The 18,321-nt window shown below is 50.1% G+C and overlaps 1 protein-coding gene across 14 annotated transcripts in view; it reads right to left on the reverse strand.

The window, feature by feature from the left end:
• The window catches only part of CACNA1D (calcium voltage-gated channel subunit alpha1 D), a 318,762-nt gene that overhangs the window by 100,416 nt on the left and 200,025 nt on the right, over positions 1-18,321 (reverse strand). For all 14 annotated transcript variants that reach the window (XM_033424608.2, XM_033424607.2, XM_004267920.4 and 11 more), the window contains exon 9: positions 6,384-6,553. In XM_033424608.2, the coding sequence (XP_033280499.2) occupies positions 6,384-6,553 (170 nt within the window). The remainder of the gene's footprint in view (positions 1-6,383; positions 6,554-18,321) is intronic.

The following is an 18,321-nucleotide window of genomic DNA, read 5'->3' on the forward strand; positions in this document are numbered from 1 at the left end:
GCATGTTCACCATATGCAGCTCTAACTGCTGCCGTTTGCCTTACACCTTTTACTTGAATGGTTCCCATTTTGAACTTGCACCCTGAGGCGGTCTGACTGTGCTGAAAGCAGTTTTAGAAATCAAAATTTGAAGACACAACCTTTCAAACAGGACCAATAAATTCCCACGCCTTGTGCTTGCAAACAGCTACGGCATCTCTGGTTTTCTGCCCACCCTGCAAATCAAACATTGCAGTCAAAGGCATCAAGGTGGCATGTGCAGCAGGGGGGTGCCAGCTATGACAACCTTGTACACTGAGGGGGCAGCTTCCCAGTGCGAGGCGGGCAGCAACAACGCTCACAGCCTCCAGGACAGCTGATCTGATGAACAGAAGACAGAGGCTCTCCCCAGTGGTCAGAGCTGGAGTTTCAGGTATCCTCCCCTCTCTTTCTTTGGGCAGCAAATACTCCCACTTACAGGGATTATTGATCATTCATAGTTCCCACAGTAAAATGCCTTGCTTTTCTGGCCCGAATTTTAGAATGAGCTTCCTTGAAAAGGATTACATTTTTAATGCTACTTTTTAAAAAAACTAATCGCTGACAATGAGAAGAGTTTAAAATAGAATTTCAGGCTTTCAGATTTTAATGGTCCCAGCAAAACTCCATTGTTAACTCAGAAACAGCTGCATACGTCTAAAAACATCACTTTGAGATTCGGCAGCGCCTCTTAAGAAACTTGAAGCTCAGCAAAAAGTTAAATAAATTATCCTTGAAAATTTCCCAAAAGCTGAGGAACTAACTTCCAAGGGAATCTTGTCCATTCAGTTAATTGTGTAACACCAGCTTTCTATCAGGAAATTTAGGGAAATGGCGTTGTACGTAATCTGTGGACGCACGAAGCCAGAGCTACCTGTCACCGTAGCTACCAGACAGGCATAAAGGAAGGAATATCTCTCCTTCTGTCTTCTTCCAAGTGTGATATTCAGCGTGCTGGCATTCAGGAGTCCCCAACCCTGGTGTCACACTGGAACCTCCAGGGAGCCATGCTTGGGTGCCACCACAGACCAGTGAATCAGTGTGGGGTGGGGCACGGCACCAGGATGCGTCCTCACTCCCCAGGTGACTGTCACGTATCGGGTTGGCCAAAAAGTGCCTTTGGTTTTTAAGTAAAAATAAAAGACACATTTTTCATTTTCACCAAGAACTTGATTGAACAATGTATTCAGCCTTCTGTTCCACTACCTTCTGCCATTTTTCAGGCAACTTCATAATTCCATCTTCCCAAACTTTTTATCTTTTTGAGCAAAAAACTGTTCCAGGTGCCTTTTAACAGTCTTCCAGGGAACTGGAAATTTATCCATTAAGAGAATTTTGTAAAGACCTAAATGAACGGAAATCCGAAGGTGCAATGTCTGCTGAATATGGTGGGTGAATCAGAACGTCCCAGCCAAGCTGTAACAGTTTTTGCCTGGTCATCAAAGAAACATGCGGTCTTGCATTATCCTGATGGAAGATTATGCGTTTTATGTTGATTAATTCTGGACGCTTTTCATCAAGTGCTGCTTTCAGTTGGTCTAATTCGGAGCAGTACTTGTTGGAATTAACCGTTTGGTTTTCCAGAAAGGGCTCATAACAGAGGACTCCCTTCCAATCCCACCATATACACAACATTGCCTTCTTTGGATGAAGACCGGCCTTTGGTGTGGTTGGTGGTGGTTCATTTCCCCTGCCCCATGATCTCTTCTGTTCCACATTATTGTACAGTATCCACTTTTCGTCGCCCATCACAATTGGTTTTAAAAACAGAACGTTTTCGTTACGTTTAAGTAGAGAATTGCATGTGGAAATACGGTCAAGAAGCCTTTTTTCATTTAACTTATGTGGAACCCAAACATCAGAGCAATTAACATACCAAGCTGTGCAAATGATTTTCAACGTTTGATTCGGATATTTCGAGTATGTTGGCTATCTCCCGCGTGGTATAACATTGATCGTTCTCAATTAACGTCTCTATTTGATCACTACCAACTTCAACTTCATGGTCTACCTGACCGTGGAGCATCGTCTAGCAGGAAATCTCCAGCGTGAAACTTCACAGACCACTTTTGGCATGTTCGATTGGTCACAGCGCCTTCTCCATACACTGCACAAATCTTTTTTTTGCATTTCGGTTGCATTTTTACCTTTCTTGAAATAATAAAGCATAATATGCCAAAAATGTTGCTTTTCTCTTCCATCTTCAATATTAAAATGGCTACACAAAAATTCACCAAATTTGATGTCTTGTTTTAAATGCACACTGATATGACAGCGGTCACATACAGTCTAACAAAATGGTTTTGAATGAAGTTGAAGACAACTAAGTGCTACCAGAGCCATCTTACAGAAAAAGCCGAATGAACCTTTTGGCCAACCCAATACAGCCAGAGTTGGGTACCACAGATGCAGACAGTAGATCAGAGAGAAAAGATGATGTGAGTGCCTCTCCAAGCACCTGATTTGACATCTGTTCTCTGACACCAAGCATCACCAAACTAGAAATGGACTTCAAAGGCCAGAAGGCTGTGCTACCATATCTCGAAAGTGACCGAGTCAACAGATCTGTTTTCCATCAACACTTGAGAACCTTATAGTTCTTCAATATGAAAGTACAGGGATGATCTGAAAAGGGGTCCTCATCCTCAGGTTGAGTAGAGATCTAGTACTTCTCCAAAAAGAATTCTGTTTAGGTCAAGTTTTCTTGGAGTTTAACGACAACAGCAGCAGCAAGTACTGTGACGGCTATGACGACTCTCACCAGGTATCGAACATTTAACCCTCATGACCACTCTGTGGGCAAATAGCTTTTGCCCCTTCCTGCAGGCAAGGAAACTGGGGCTTAGAGATGTTCGGTGATGTGCCTAATACTCCAGTCCAAATTCCAAGTCACCAAACTCAGTTGCAGCCAACTCCAGAGAAGGGACATCAGCGTGCCTCCTGGCCCCACCCCTGCCTTCGTTGGGCTTAAGACACCTGCTGTTATTAATGGCTTCCAAGAGTCCCCTTTGTCTAGGCTGAGCCTCAGCCATCAGGGAGGCTTCTTCTCACACTGTCAGTTAATTCCTGAATGTCTGGGAAGAAACTGTCCCAACGCATCCATGACCCAACTGAAAAGGACACTCGATGGAGTTAGCATCCTGAGACAGTGTGGACACAGTCAGGAGCCCGAGCGAGTGCCCCACCCATTTTCCAGAGAGAAGGCAGGGCAGGGCTGGGGTCGGGGGTGAGTCTCACACACTCGGGGAGGACAGTGGCAATGCCCACACTTCACTGCCTGCCAACAGGTAACAGAGACCAGACCTGGTGTGTGCAGGTGGTAAGTCAGCCACTGTTCGCTGGCGAGGAGGACCACGTGGGCCGAGGTGAGCCATTCTCCCCTGTGTTTCTGGCTGTGGCAAGGAGGAAACGGTTGGCGGCCACGGGAGGCCCCAGGGAAACCCTGACAGCACTGCTCCTCCAGAAGGTTTGGGCTGCAGGGAAGGTGCTCCTTGGGAGGAGGCTTGGGGTCTCTTCTCAAATCAGTTAAACCTCAACATGGTTCCCACAGCCTGGGATTTACGTCTTCATTTCCAACCGTCATCCGTCAAGGCTCTGGGACTCTGACAACTGGGGAAATACTGTAAGCCTCGCTCCACAGGACACCCCGGCACCTGGCAAAGGAGCCGATGAAAAGCCAGGGGGCACTGGAAGGAGGTGCCTTTCTGGACCAAGCACCGAGCTGGTCCTGCACGTTCACTTGGACATCACTGCGCAGAGCAGAAGCCACGATGCTGACGTCCCCGAGACACGGCGTAGCTTTCTGGGCATTGGAGCACCGGTTGCACAGTGAATTCTGAGGCTCTGCAACTGTTAAGGGGCTTTATTTCTTTCCTTGATTACTCTACTAAGCAATGCACTTAAGGGTTTTGAACATGTGTACCTCTGCACCTTGCTTATGCCATTTCCTCAGCCTAAAAAGCACTCCCCCGCCAACCTTCCATAGCCAAAGGCTGCTCATCCCTCAGAGCGCAGCAGGGACACGGCCTCTCTGCGGGGCCTTCCCTGCTTCCCCCACAGCCCGCACCCCCATGTCCTTCTGGGCTCCCACAGTGGACAGCAGGCCCTGGGTTAAGATGCCAGTTTCTCCCCTCTGTCTCACACTAAGGTACCACAGCAAGGTCTCCAAAGGTAGAGGCACTGATTTTGCCATTAGACGTGCCCTTACAGGCAGTGGCAGGACACAGGGAACGGGCTAGGACACAAGAGTGGACCCTCAGGATGACTGGGAGACAATGGCTCAAGCCCAGCAAAAACCCCTACTCCTCAAATCACGGCCATAGAAACATCTAGCACAACAGATGTTGGCTCTGCTAAGGTAGATCCCTGTCTGTTTCTAGAGGTGGAGCAATGAGGAGACAAAAGGACATCCACCTACAAAAGAGGGCCCTGCTCGGCCCCTACAGGACACACCTACGCTGGCTGAGCAAGGTGCTCTGCTCCAGAGAAAGGACAAGACCTTTGCCCGTTTACACATAACAGGTGATGGGCGGGGCTTAGGAGAGCAGGGCAGGGGGCTGGCGGTCCTCTGCAGGGCAGCGTCAACACCGCAGCTTGGGAACAAAGAGGGAAAGAGGGGGGCAGGCAGCCCTGAGCTGCAGGCTTGTGCTGGCCATGCTGTAGGGGCAGAAGCTCTGCGAAGGTCATGGGATTCTGGTGTGAACGCCCCAGACAGAGCTGCGCCGAAGACATGCAGACACTCCTTACACCTCATCACAAAGCGGTCACGTCACGGCTGTGGAACTCCCATGAACGTCCACTTAGAAACTCTCATCCCATAGTCGACAAACCTAGTCTAGAGATCTCCCCAGTTCCCTCGGCCTCAGGGGGCAACCCCCAGGCTTTCCTTGAGGAGGCAGTCGTGCAGCCTGGGAAGCAGGGGGCCTGCGTGCACCGGCCTCCCCCCACCATTAGCGTACGGGACTGAGTCAAGTGTGCATCCCTGATGACAGGAAATGCTCTCCACGGAAGCACAGACTCACAGAGTCCCAGGCTTGGAGAATCGCGAAGGCCGTCTTGCTCAAGAATCCCCTCCACCCTGGGGCTCAGCCTCAGCTTCCACTCGGCCACCCTCCCTGCTTCGTCCCACCCTCACCTGCACACCCTCGGGGCTCCAGCTGAAGGAAGAGCCCATCACGGCCTCCCCGAGCCTTTGTCTGCCCACCTCCACGGCCTTCTCACACCACTGCCTCGACTCAGATTGCTTTTCCTGACACATCTCAGGTCCATTTGTCCTTCAAGGCCCAGGTCCCGCGAGCCCACAGCTATGCCCTAGACCCCTAGGCCATCCCTTCCTCCTCTGGGCACACTGCCTGCCTCCTCGCCGGACCCGCATCTCCGTCTCCTCGTGCCGCATTCACCTGTGTGCGGGCCCACCCTCCCCAGAAGGAGCAAACCACGTCCTCCCCCGTCACGAGTCCGCCCGGCATCCCGCACCCAGCCTTGCTGAACGAAGGGCTGACTGCATGAAGTTGGAGGGGCTCCGCTCCGGGGGGGCCTACCCAGCCATCTTCCACGGGGCGGGGCCTAACCTGCGTCCCCAGGCCTCTCAATGGACCAGCGCCCTCGGTCTTTACTATCAACTAGTCTAGATCTGAAACACATCACCAACACCTTAGTCGACTCCACCGCCGAACTTCAATTTCCACTTTTACCTGAGGCACAGGTGGCCTCAGGAAGAGTAAGAGCAAGAAGAGCACACGATGAAAGAGAGGCTGTGGTTGAAAATGACAGTGAACTCCAGTGCTGGACCGAGCAATGCCCGGCGTCCCCGTGTGGGGTACCAGCTGGACGGGCTCTGGAGCGGCCCCGCTGACTCACACGCCTCCTAACACCGCCCTAGACAGTGAATTGTTGTCTTCCTGGCCGGTGATGGGCTAAGCGTGTGGTGTCCCCCAGCTGGTGCAGGTGGGGGCCACCGCAAGGAGCAGAAGGGACGAAGGCGCCCTATTCTTCAAGGCCCCTTCCAATAACTCGCTCTGAATTGGAGGAAGCCCAACTTCGTCTCCTCTGGTGCAAGGGTGTCTTACTGCACCCCTGCCGCAGAGAAGGGGCTTACTCCATTCCAGAGGGGCAAACGGCACATCCGGCTGACCCGCCCCGACCACAAAGCCACAAGACGAGATACTATCTAAAGCCCACACCCCAGGCAGAAATCCAGAGTCGGTGTAAACGCACAGCTCTGGCTGATGTGCAGGTCAGGGAACCGGAGGGCCGGGAGGAGGCCTCAGGCTCAGACCAGGTCAGAGGGAGAGACACCTGCGTGGGCGGGCATCTGAAGGGCACACAGGCTCTGTCTGGTCCCGAGCAGGAGGGGCGCCACCTACTATTTCGTTTGCTTTCCTCTCCTCCTTCTTCTTCGTTCTCGGGATCAATATCTTCTGCTTGGGTGATCCAATCCAAGTAGCCCTTGAGATCCTCTTCCAGCTGCTGCTTCTCCCGCAGCTTCTGGAAGTCTCCCCGTGCTTTCGCCTTCTCCCTTTCCTTTGAGAATTCTCTGGGGGAGGCAAAGAGAACAGGCACAGGTCAGGACGTCGCCGGGTACCCTTGCCGAGAGCCGTCTGCCCTGCTGCACAGCAGTGTTGCAGCAGGACACACGGCACCGAGTACAGCCACACGAGCACAGCAACGGGGGCCACACACGTGGACAGGACACACGACAGTGCCTTCCCAAGCAAGACTGTGGGGGTCAGAGTTGCAGAGACCACACCAACGCACATGCACCGTCCCTCAGAAAACGAACTCCCTTCAGGAGCTCCGTGCTCCCAAGAAGCCGAGTCCCCAAAAACCACGAGCTGCCCGTGACCCCCCACCAGGGGCCTGGACTCAGAGATGCCCCACCTCCCCAGAGTCTCCTCAGATAGCCGGCATCACGCTCGAGAGAGAAAGGATTCACGAGGGCCAAGCTGTGGTCACAGAGGGCTTCTTCCATACTTGGAGGGAACACTCAGTGTTCCTAACGTGTATTGGCCCCTTTGTCCAAACCAGGAGTCCTGAGACCCCAGCTCCCCACCCGCTGCAGTTCTGGCCAGAGTGGTGGACAGGGTCATAGCAGACCCATCTCACAGCCCCGTTCCCCCTTCCCAGACAAGAAATGGAGCACCCACGAAGCACTGCTATCTTTCTTAACGCTCGCTTCTCGCCACGATCTTTTCCCCAGAAGTGCTCCCTATAGAAGGGGAAAAGGCAGTATGATTTGTTGCCCATTTATGGGAACACCTGCCCTGGAAAGGCTCTGGCAGACACGGAAATGTTCCCAACTGTTCGTTGTTTACTCTACCTTTCCCGTCTGCAAGCCTGGATCTCTGCGTATATACAGAATCCCACACTTGCTCAGGCAAGTCAGGAGGTCAGGTGGATGATTACCCAATTCTCATATACAAGGAACCATCTGCGTTTCCAACCGTGAACTGTTAAAGGAGCCAAGTTGTGTGTGTTATGGATTTAGGAAGTATGATTAAAAAGCAGCTAAGAAAGCAGACGAGATGACAGGCAGTGCAGCTTCTGCACACAGACCCCTGAACGCGGACGGACTCTACGTCTGCCTTCCTTCCAGCCCAAAGCCAGCACATCTCCCTTGCAGGGACCTCATTAACCCAACCCAGCCCAAGCCAAGCGACGAAGGGGAGGTGACCTGCTTACCTAAAAAGCCAACCTCTACTATCTCTCCCCACCCCCCAACTCCGGACTGTCGATGGGCTGAACCGACACTTGAACACGCAGTGACACTAATGCTTCAGGTAAGAAACCAGAATCCTCACCAAGCTGCCACCCTCTCCCCCGGCCCCGTGAGAAAGGACAACCTCATCGCCCTTCGACCACATCACCCAGTTTTCAGATGCCCTGGGATCTGTCCTTGGCTCTGTTAGGGCTGGTCTGTCCCACCTTCACCCACTGGCAAGTGAGGAGGCGGCGAGGCTGTGGGGCATCCTGAGCCCGGCTCGCGGGGGAGCTGACTCCAGGGAGTTCGCGTGGGGAGCCGAAGCCCATCAAGGACCAGAGAAGCTTCCTGCACTCTCAGCCCAGGACCCTTCCTCCTGGGGAGAACACCTTCCCTCTCGAAACAGAAAGGCCTTTGCAGGCAGCATCTTGCTGCTCACGCAAACCACACCGAGAATGACGTGGGGCTTCTCAGCCTTGGCTTCCTGAGATACCGGCCACGCGTAACTCAGTCCGGGGTAGGTCCACCAAATGAATCTGAGCTTTGAAAATATCACACCTGGACCAGAATCTCATTCTTGAACAAGTGGAGGCCTTGGAGTGTCACGTGTCAATATGAAAATGCATCATGTAATCTATTCTCTTAAATACACTATAAAGACCAAGTCTGTGGGCCTTCAATTCTATTGTTTACCAAAAGTAGCCCAGCACAAATCTTTCTGCATATTTTGACTCTGAACTGAGAGTATTCAATTCACATGATTATATACAAGCAGGGTATTCTTATCTTGGTTACATATATCATCTGAGTTCTTGAAAAAGAAAATTACTACGATAGCAAGAGAGTCACCCTTAAGTTTCACAGGGGATTTTGCTTTAACATCATATTTCATTAAGTTTTTTTACATTAGAAATCCAAAACCCCTCTCTCTAAAAAGCTGCATCACTGTTGCACATTCTTGGTTGTTGGGACACAGCAAAGCGTGCATAGGTAAAATCCTACTGTGACTAAAATTTCTGAGAATACACAACACTGCCGATGGGACTTCCCTGGTGGTTCAGTGGTTAGGAATCTGCCTTCCAGTGCAGCGGATGTGGGTTCGATCCCTGGTCAGGGAACTAAGATCCCACATGCCACAGGGCAACTAAGCCCATGCACTCTAGAGCCCAAGTGAACAACTAGAGAGCCTGCACACCGCAACTACTGAGCCCGCATGCTCTGGAGCCCACACGCTGCACCGAAGAGCCCACATGCCGCAGCGAAAGATCCCACACACCACAACGGAAGATCCCACGTGTCACAACTAAGACCCGATGCAGCCAAAGAAATAATTTTTTTAAATGTTTAAAACAAAAAAAACGCTGCAAAGTCCTGGCTTGTAGCCCATTTATTTTAAATAGTAATCACTATTATAACTGTTCATGTAACAAAACTGTTAACATAAACGCTCTGAACTGATTTTAGACAGTTCTGAATGGCCTAATACTTAGCAGGTGCGTAACATTTACTGATTTGGACAGAACTGAGATTGACAAGGCATACATCTCCTTCTGCTGGCTCTGAGACATGGCGGAAGTGAAGGGAGGTGGGCTCTTTGTGATAAACTCAGCTGTCCCATCGGTCCTCCCAGACCACTCTGGGCTCTAAGTCAGAAGACCTGGACTCTAGTCCCCACTCTGTCACTTTCCTTTTCTGAGCTTCAGTTTCTTCACCTGCAAAACAGACATGCTACCTGTTCTCCTGTCTCACAGGGATTAAGTCAGACATTCAATAAGATGCTATTGTGAACATCACAAAGCACCGTACAGTTGTGAAGTTCAAATGTATAACATTTAGTTGTTGAATCTGGGAAGAATAAAAGGCAATTGGAGGAGGTTTCTCAAGTACCAAAAGGAGAAAAATTGCAAACCGCTCTGAATGGTCTCTAAGCTGCATGATGCCAGTGGAGTAGAGGGAAGCACAAAAGGACACATGGGATCAAAGTGGGCTCAGCGCGACCCTGATAAGCCAGCAAGTGAGCCATCAACCCTGTACCACTATCTGCTCAGTGGAAAATAAGTCATTCCCATCACAACAAACCTTGCATCCCAGGAAATCTCACCTGAGTCCACTGAATCTTTATCAACCTCAGTGGACGATGAAAAAAACAGTTTTCCATTTCACTTAAGAATTTATCATTCTAGAAGCCTATCACTAAGGGATTAAATAAGTCACTATTATAAAAGTTAATGTAACAAAGCTATTGGTAGAAACCGTCAGACTTTCACAAGTGACTTAGGAATCTGACAACCCACATGTGATAGAAGCCTACCTGTTCCAGATCAGAAGGGGAAAAAACAAGAAAAAAGATTTTAAGAAGTGCTTGGACAAAAAAGCGCATATATTGTGCTACCCTTTGGATGCAAAAGAAGAGGAAATAAGGAAACAAACACTACTGTAGGATGTATCTGAAAGATAAAGCACAAAATAAAGGATGAGGACAAAGGGAGCAGAGGGGATGAAGTAGGAGTGACACTTTTTCTATAATTTTGACTTTTAGAATCATGTTAACGTTTTACACATTAAAATTTTAATTAAATCAACAGGGACAGGAAGGAGGGAAAATACCCCTAAAGTGGAAGTGAACTGAAACAAATGAATCCGACTGTACTTCAAATGAATACCATAACCACCCTGAAGGAGAAAGACAAAACTAGTTCAAGTAGTTCATGAACATTTGACTGCATCCTCTCCATCCTGGACAGGACTGGGGTAAGGGCAGAACCACAGACAAATGCTCAACTCTTTTTAGTCAGTTTGGTTTTTTGTAGTGATAGGGATGAAACGGTGCTGAAACTATTTTAGACGTATTACAGGATTTCACAAATGAGTTAATGCGTAAATGCAGTTGGGAGCCAGTGTTCTCCCTGTGGAAGGACGGATATAGAAAGACGGGAAGGGGACCATTAGAAAGAGCCCTCTGGGGATGGACTGCAACTGGGATACTGATGTGAACTCATGATTTCTAAAGATGTATGCATATGACTACATGTATAAAGGCAGGTACGGGTATGTAAATGCATATACCTCCTAGCTCTGCTGGAAAGATCTAGAAACAAAGATGCCCCCAGACCCAGTAGTCAGGAGCACACCTGGCACCCAGATCTCAGTCTCTATTACCATTTCCCATTAAAAGGACCAGTAGTCTTTGGAGAAATGGCTGATTCCAGGGCTGGGGCAGGGTAGACACAGGACTAAGAGAGTAAGAAAGTGCTTAAAAAACAAAACAAAACAAAACAAACATGATGGGGGCATGAGAAGCACCTCACGGGCCAAATCTGGGATAATGTGAGCCCCCGAATAACTAAAAACAGTAAGGAATTTTAAAATATTTTAACAAACCAGTCCACACCCCCTATAGACAGATTAAAAAGCAAACAAGATAAAATATTAATAGAATATTAAGTGAATTGGAGTAAAGGGTACCTGGATTGCTTACTAAGATATTCTTATTCTTGCAACTTTTCTATATATTTGAAATTACTTCCAAATAAAAAATTTGTTAAAGTGTTTGGAAAACGTAACCGCTCTAATCAAATGCAAACTTATGTTGTTTTACATTCATTTCCGCTTGCCAGGTAGACTGCAGGCTCCTTGTGGGAATGGACAATGCTGTCCATTTCTTTCTTTCCACATCTCTCTCCTCCGAGAGAGCCCCTCTTCAAGCAGGCACACAGGAGACGAGGTACAAAAAGACATAACACACAACAAAACGAGCCCTACTCCTTAAAGAGGCCAGAAAGCACCAGGACAGAAAGCCCACGGTTCCTGGGATTGGCCTGAAGCCTGAAACGAATGCGTCTGACCCTGTGGATAGCATCAAGAACAGCCTCTACCACCAGCCTGCCATTTCCCCTAGTGACTGCCAGGCTTACGGGGTAGAGTTTCTGTCGCAGATTGTTAGATTCCCTCCAGGTCTATGTCCTGTAAGGAATGATTTCTCAGGGAGGACTCTCCCTGCCAGCTGGACCTGAGAACCCCCCAGGGTCTCACGCTGGCCAGGCTGCACACACCTCACCCATCGAGGCAGCTGGAGGGGCTGTAGCTGGAGCATTTCCTCAGGGCCTGCCTCCCTCTCGGCTGGTCACCAGCACTGCGCACCTGGACTCCCCCATGGTGTCGTCCTGCTCAGAATGCCTCAGGGCTCCTCACTGCTGCCCTCAGGAATCAAGGTCAAACACCCTGGCCCGGCACTCAAGGCCTTCCAGCCTTCCCCGACCTGCTATTCCAGCCTTACCTCCCCTTCTCAGAAATGCACACCTTGCGCTTTGGCTACACTCCTCTTTGCTTCGCCAACCCTGTGAGCCTTCGTCCACAGAACTCTGTCCACCTGAGCAGCCTTCTCCCGTCTTTCAATTCCAGCTCACCTGTCGAGACCCAGCTTTCCCTGGCTACCCCAGCCAAAGAGCTCTGCCCTCCTTGGAGTCACCAGAGCGCTCTCCTCATGGACACCAGTCATGGATCTGCACGCGTGCCTTCTCCCTGCAGCCTCCTCAGCGGTGTCCTCAACAGAGCCCAGCACAATTCCTTACACGTCATCCTCACTGGAGAGTGTGAACGGTGAGGCAAGGATGGCATCACCCTCATTACACAGAAACTGAGGTCAGGGAAGTTGGTCACACAAGCCCATCCAGCTGCTAAATCCACCCTCCTAAGGACCTCCACATGGGCACACAGGAGGCCGAGGAGGAAGAGAGTGAACATAGGAATGGATAAGGATTAAAAAAAAAAAAAAATCAGCTTATAGTCAGTCCAGGAAGGGCCTTAAATCCCAAACTAAGGGACGTGCTTCCCTGTAGGCAATGGGGAGCCAACAGTAGTTTGATAAGAGAGAGTCACCATCAGCTTTGTTTTCTAGGAGTGATGTGTGAAGATGAGATCATGTAAGGAGAAAATCTGGTGAGGAGGTCAGAAGGTATTCAGTAAACCCTGGGTGATGGACTAGATTTAACATCAATAAAAATGCGAGTAAAAAAATAACAGAGTCCTGATACAATTCCCAACTTTCTTACACCATTTGGAAAAGCAACTATGAAGCCTGACACTGTTGCCCCTCCAACCACCCTCCACTATACAGTCTAGTCATTTTCACCTCCACCCTTTCCACGTGGTCCCCTAGCTCTGGCACATCCACCATTGTCTTCTCAGCTAATATGGACCTTCCTGCAGGGCCAGGTGATACACCATCTACCAGGTGAACATTACCTGCCTAAATGTTCAGGAAAGAAGGCAGGGTGGGCAGGGGGCAGAGGAAGGGCAAACAGGAGGTCAGATGGAAAAGAGATGTCACAGAAGAGCCACGTCCCTGGTCCTCAACCTCTGAAAGGGCTGCCATGGAAAAGAGGAAGCAGACCCGCTGTGTGCCCCAGGAAGCAGATGGACGTTTCAGAAGATTGCTTTCAGCACAACAGAAGGAAAAAATTTCTAATAGTCCAAGTCCACCAAAAATGGGAACTGGGAGCCTTGGAAGCAGCAAGTCCTTCGAGGGGTACAACAGGGACCTTTGGTAGAAGGACTAAGCCCTCGGTGGAGACACTGGCGCACAGGACGTGGTGAAGACCTTGCCGTCTGTCTTCCCCAGGCCCCACCTCATCACCCTGTCCCCGCTCAGGACAGCACTTGCCCTGTGCTGCGTTTGACCGTAGCAGTAACTCGAGTCTCCCCAGGCTCCTCAATGGCTCAGAGGGAGGCAGGACACCCAACTGCTGTGAAGTGGTCCCTTATTCATTTTCTGTTCCTGTCCCTGGGCAGCAGCCTGGAGCCCTCTCTTAGTGCTGGCAGCCGAGAAGCAGAAGGGCTGAGAGCATTCAGAAGAAAGGGTCACAAGGGGTGCTGCCTGCAGAGCAACGGTGCTGCCCCCGGCTCCCTCCCTGCCTCCACGGGGCTCACACAGATGGAGCGACACAAAGAAGAGGACAAGCGGAAGCTCCGAGACAGGCGCAGCCTGAGCCCTCACCGCCCTGAGCAGCCTCTCACCCACGAGCACGTTGGCCGCCGGCCAACCTCCAGCAGCTCCAGAGGGTCTGCGTCTGCACGGCTGCGGGCTGACTTGCTTTCCCGCGGGGGAGCGCGTCAGGCCATGGCCCTCTTCCCCCTTTGGGGGAAGGAACGGCAGGAACGGAGCGAACCCCTTTGGTATCGGGATGTGTGTTTGGAGCCCTCGGAGTGTCTTTACATTCGCTGCCCACAGGCCTCACTGCCTCCTAAGGCACAGGCAGGACCAGGATTTTCACTCCCGTCTCACAAAGGCCCAAACCGAGATTCAACAAGGTGACATTACTGCTCCCACGTCACATGCTGGGTAAACAGGACAAAGGGCTCTGAACCAGGCTCCAAACCCAGGGCTCTTTTCAAAGGATTCCCGATCCCTCCGCCTCCTGGCTCAGAAGATGCGTAGGCTGGACACTTACTAGTCAGGACCAGGAAGGGAGGGGCAGGGCAGAAAGCACCGTTTACCCTTGCATCCTGATTTTCTTCCAGAGCCCCAACTCAGGCTTAGAGAAAGGTGACAGCACCCTTTCTGCTCATCTCCCCACAGGCTGACCTTCACTGCCCAAAACCAGCCAGCCTCCCTCCCGGGAGCCCCTACATAACTTCCCCCGCCCCAGGAGCCAGGCATGTGCCTCACGCTCTGCAGACAGCTCCCTGAACCCTGACACTGACCAGGGTTTACAGGCCCGGCCATCCCCAGCTCTGGGAGCCCTGGCTCAGTCAACACTCCTGGAGAGAGAGCACTTAGCCTGAAGCAAACCATCGCCCTGAAATGGCAGCGCAGGTCAAACGTGACTGCCACCAATGCAGAAGGACGACGCACGGTCTGCTCTGGAATCTGTTATTTCTCAAATGCCCCATAAAATAAATGGGCCACTGGAAACCGTGCTGATTTAGAGACGGAGCTTCTTCTTGGGTTGTAGTACTGTTTATTTTAACCAAACCCACACAAATAAAATTTAGACACGCTAAATGCTTTGAAATTTATACACACACGCACAGAGAAAACAAACACAAACAAGCCCCAAAACCTCCAGTGAACAAGGCCAACGGAATCATTAGGACTCAGACTTCTACAGAAAAGACTCAGAATTCATCCAAAAAGAAAACAAACCCCCCACAAAAAGGCTAAGAGGAGGGGGAAGTGGAAGAAATAAGCCACTGATTTTTATCAGCAGAGGCCAGTCTTCTTTAGACCTAAATTGTTTCCCCTGCACAGACATAAAGGAAATAAAACAGGATGAAAGAGCAGTTTGGTTCAAAACCATTTTTGCTTAAATTTAATGTTTTGGAAAGCACGTAAGTTCAGTCTGAGTCTGAGGAAACTGGGTGTTTTATTTAAAAAAAATCAACAACAGTGTGTGACGCTTCACACACACACAAATTTTAAATGGTTGGTACAGGTTTAGTTCAAAGTTCATCAAAATCATTGGCTTTGTTCCAGTTTTCCCTCAACCACAAAAAGCCAGGGGCAGCCAAAATGTGTTCCCTCTGCATGAAATAAATAGGCCAGAATCGGGGGGAGGGCTTTGGACTGCAGCACCCCATCGATAAGATCTGCTCCCTTGCAGGTAACGCCCACGGAGGGGAAGAGGGCTAATGGATGACAGTGCTCTTTTAACGGAAGTTAGGCGCTGGCCACCAAGAAGTGAAGGGGGGCCACCGGCGAGCCAGAGACAAGAGCAAATGGAGGACCCCTGTTTACACAGCAAGCAGGTCGAGAAAAATGTTTAACAGTCACACTTCCCATCACCCGACTACATCATGACTCTTCTTTGGGAGCTCATTCCTGAAACAAACTCCAGGGGGAATCCTGTGTGAAGGGACCCTGTGCCTTCTAATTTTTCTGTTTGTGACGGTTGGGGAATATTAAGAGATTTTCTCAAAGCAATCCTCCCCTTTTCATGTCCTTCGCTTCTTTTATTGACATGAACGTCTGTGAAGATGCTTTATATAGAAAAGAGTTGCCGTCTTTTGGGAAGATGAACCATTTTCAAAGTAGGGGTTTCCTAGCTTTTAATAACTAGGGTGAGTTATCTTCTGTGAACGACAGCAGGGCAGCCTGAACACACCAAAGCTCAGGGACAGGGTGGCACTTATGCTGCCCAAGAGGAAGGGGGGTATGGACGGAGGGAACAAATGCCTGATCTGTCCAGTCTTCTTTTCTCTCTCCCAGTCCTTTCTGACCGTTTCCCTGGCTTGAACCCTGTGCTCCGGCCATCCTAAAGTTCCCTCATTTTCTCCAAGGCACGGAGAACTCTTTCAGCTCCAGGCTGTCCCCGAAGTGAGGCTCAACTCACTACTCTTCCAAATAGCACCCCACTCAGCTGGGTCAGCCTACAAAGACAGTTCTCCAATTTGCCACGCAATTTGTTATTTAATATTCCCTCTTACACGCCGGACTGTAAGCTCTGTGACAGAGGGGCTGTGTCTGTCTTATCTTTGTATGTTGGTTCCTTATCACAAATCCTGGTCATTAGTATTTGCTCGATAAGATTAGGCTGAATTAAATACATAGTTTCATAGGCTCAGGCCTTACGTCAATGATGATCATGTCAAAGACATGATTGTGGGCTCTGCATGGGACGTACCTGTACCTTTCTATCACCTAAAACCGCACCCATTGTTGTCACAAGCAAAAAACAAAAACTAAGCCAGTCAGAGTCCTGGACAAGTCTAAGAAGTCATCCATGGAGAAAAAGCCTCTTAGAATGAAATGCACTTTCCTTTCACCACATCCCCTTGTCTGAGGACAGAAGAGCTGTTCTTTCTTTGAAGAGTTAGTTTCCATGGCTACCAAAGGCATTTCCCCAAATGATAAGAATCCGGGTTGTATGCTAAAAGTTACAGACTTCTTGTCTCAATCTGTTTTCTAAAAAACATGTTTTAAGAGGTGTTCTTCAAAAACATGGGCCTCTTGCCTGACATCACTTTCTCCAAGTGAAATGTATCAATCAAGTGAGCCCTGACAACTCTATCACATCTTCTCGTGACAGCTTCAAATACTGCTCCTTAAGAAGTCATCTGACTTGTCAGATTCTGGTTTTTAAAGAAAAATGAGAAAAATGTGTATCTGAAGTCTGACTTGGGAGGGTGGCAGAACCATTCAAAGTTAACATGTGGGAAGAGACCAGCGAGCCCAGGTCCTGTCCTGCTTCTGCACCAAAACAGTTCGCCGCTAAGGGCCTGGTTAAAGAGCCTGAGATGGACAAAGGGCTGCACCACCTATTCAAAGCACAGCTGGGGGATCTGACCACAGATGAGCCACACTGGCCCATGGAAAAAGCTGCAACAGAGCCCACCAGCTGGGAAGTCCTCAAAGCAATCCCTGTAGGAATTCCAGCCCAAACCCCTCTCACTGGTCACGTCAAAGGCAGACCACCTGGAGAGAGGCACTAAGGGAGATGGGGTCCTCCCTCTGAGGAGCTTCTCCTTGAAGGACAGGATGGGTGAAGTGCCCTTTCTGAACCATCAGACTTACTTGAGAACAAGGGAAGAGCATCCTATTATAGGGGAGACTCAGGGACTTAGAGAGATCCCCCCCCCCCCCCAGTAACAGAATCCCAGAGGACCTCTTGAGATAGACGGGGACTTGTTCACAGGAGTTTTAAGAGGTAAAAAAACCCAATTTCTCTGAAGTCTCCATATTCCACGATTCCCCTTTACTTTGAGTAATTAATTTGGGGGAAGAGAAAGAAACTGGCAGAGCATGAAAATGGGACAGCTCAGGATGTATCAGCACAGAGCCAGTCGGATAGATGGGATCCCCCAGGGGCGCCCCCTCATCACACACAGAAAGAGCTTCCAACTGATGAGAAAGCAGCCTGGGCTCTGGAGTCGAGCAGATCCAGATTTCATCCCTCGCTTACCCGGAATTCCTTCCTTACTAGCTGTGTGACTTTGAGAAAAACAAACCCTCTCTGAACATTGCTTCCCTCATCTGTAAAACGGAGGCGAAAGACACAGCAACTGAAGTCGCTGAGAAGACTGAATGAAATAAACTTTATACAGGCACCTAGCTCAGCGCCGGGCATAGATCTATATATAACTGACACATTAACAACAATAAGTAATAAAGAAAAATTCCCTCACGTGATCCATACCCCAGAGCTGACAAATCCGCAGCTCTCTCCTCATCTGAGAGACGCTGACCCTCGACCATCTTCCACGAGGTCTCCTTCATTCCCACCCCAGCCGGAACTCCCACCCCCTCACACCCCGCTCCCTCTGCCACAGCCCCAGCCCCAGAGCTCTCCTCACTCTGCTCGGCCCAGAGAGGCACAGCTTTACCTTCCAGGCCCGGCCCGCCTCCATCACCTTGCCGCTCAAACGCCTCCACAGCTCCCATGAACTAAAGACAAAACCCCGCCTCCGTCACCAGGCACTTCCCTCTGCCTCACGACCCCCAGACAGCACACAGCACCACGACGGCCCCACCGGCCAACTCACTGGCTCCTGACGTGCGTGCCACACCAGGCCCTGCTCCCCTCGCCGCTTCTGGGGTCTGGGATGCATCCTCCTTTCTTGACATCCTTACAAACGCCCTTCCTTCAACGCCCCACCTGAGTCCGGCT

Source organism: Orcinus orca, chromosome 10, assembly GCF_937001465.1.
Source record: "Orcinus orca chromosome 10, mOrcOrc1.1, whole genome shotgun sequence".
Taxonomy (NCBI): domain Eukaryota; kingdom Metazoa; phylum Chordata; class Mammalia; order Artiodactyla; family Delphinidae; genus Orcinus; species Orcinus orca.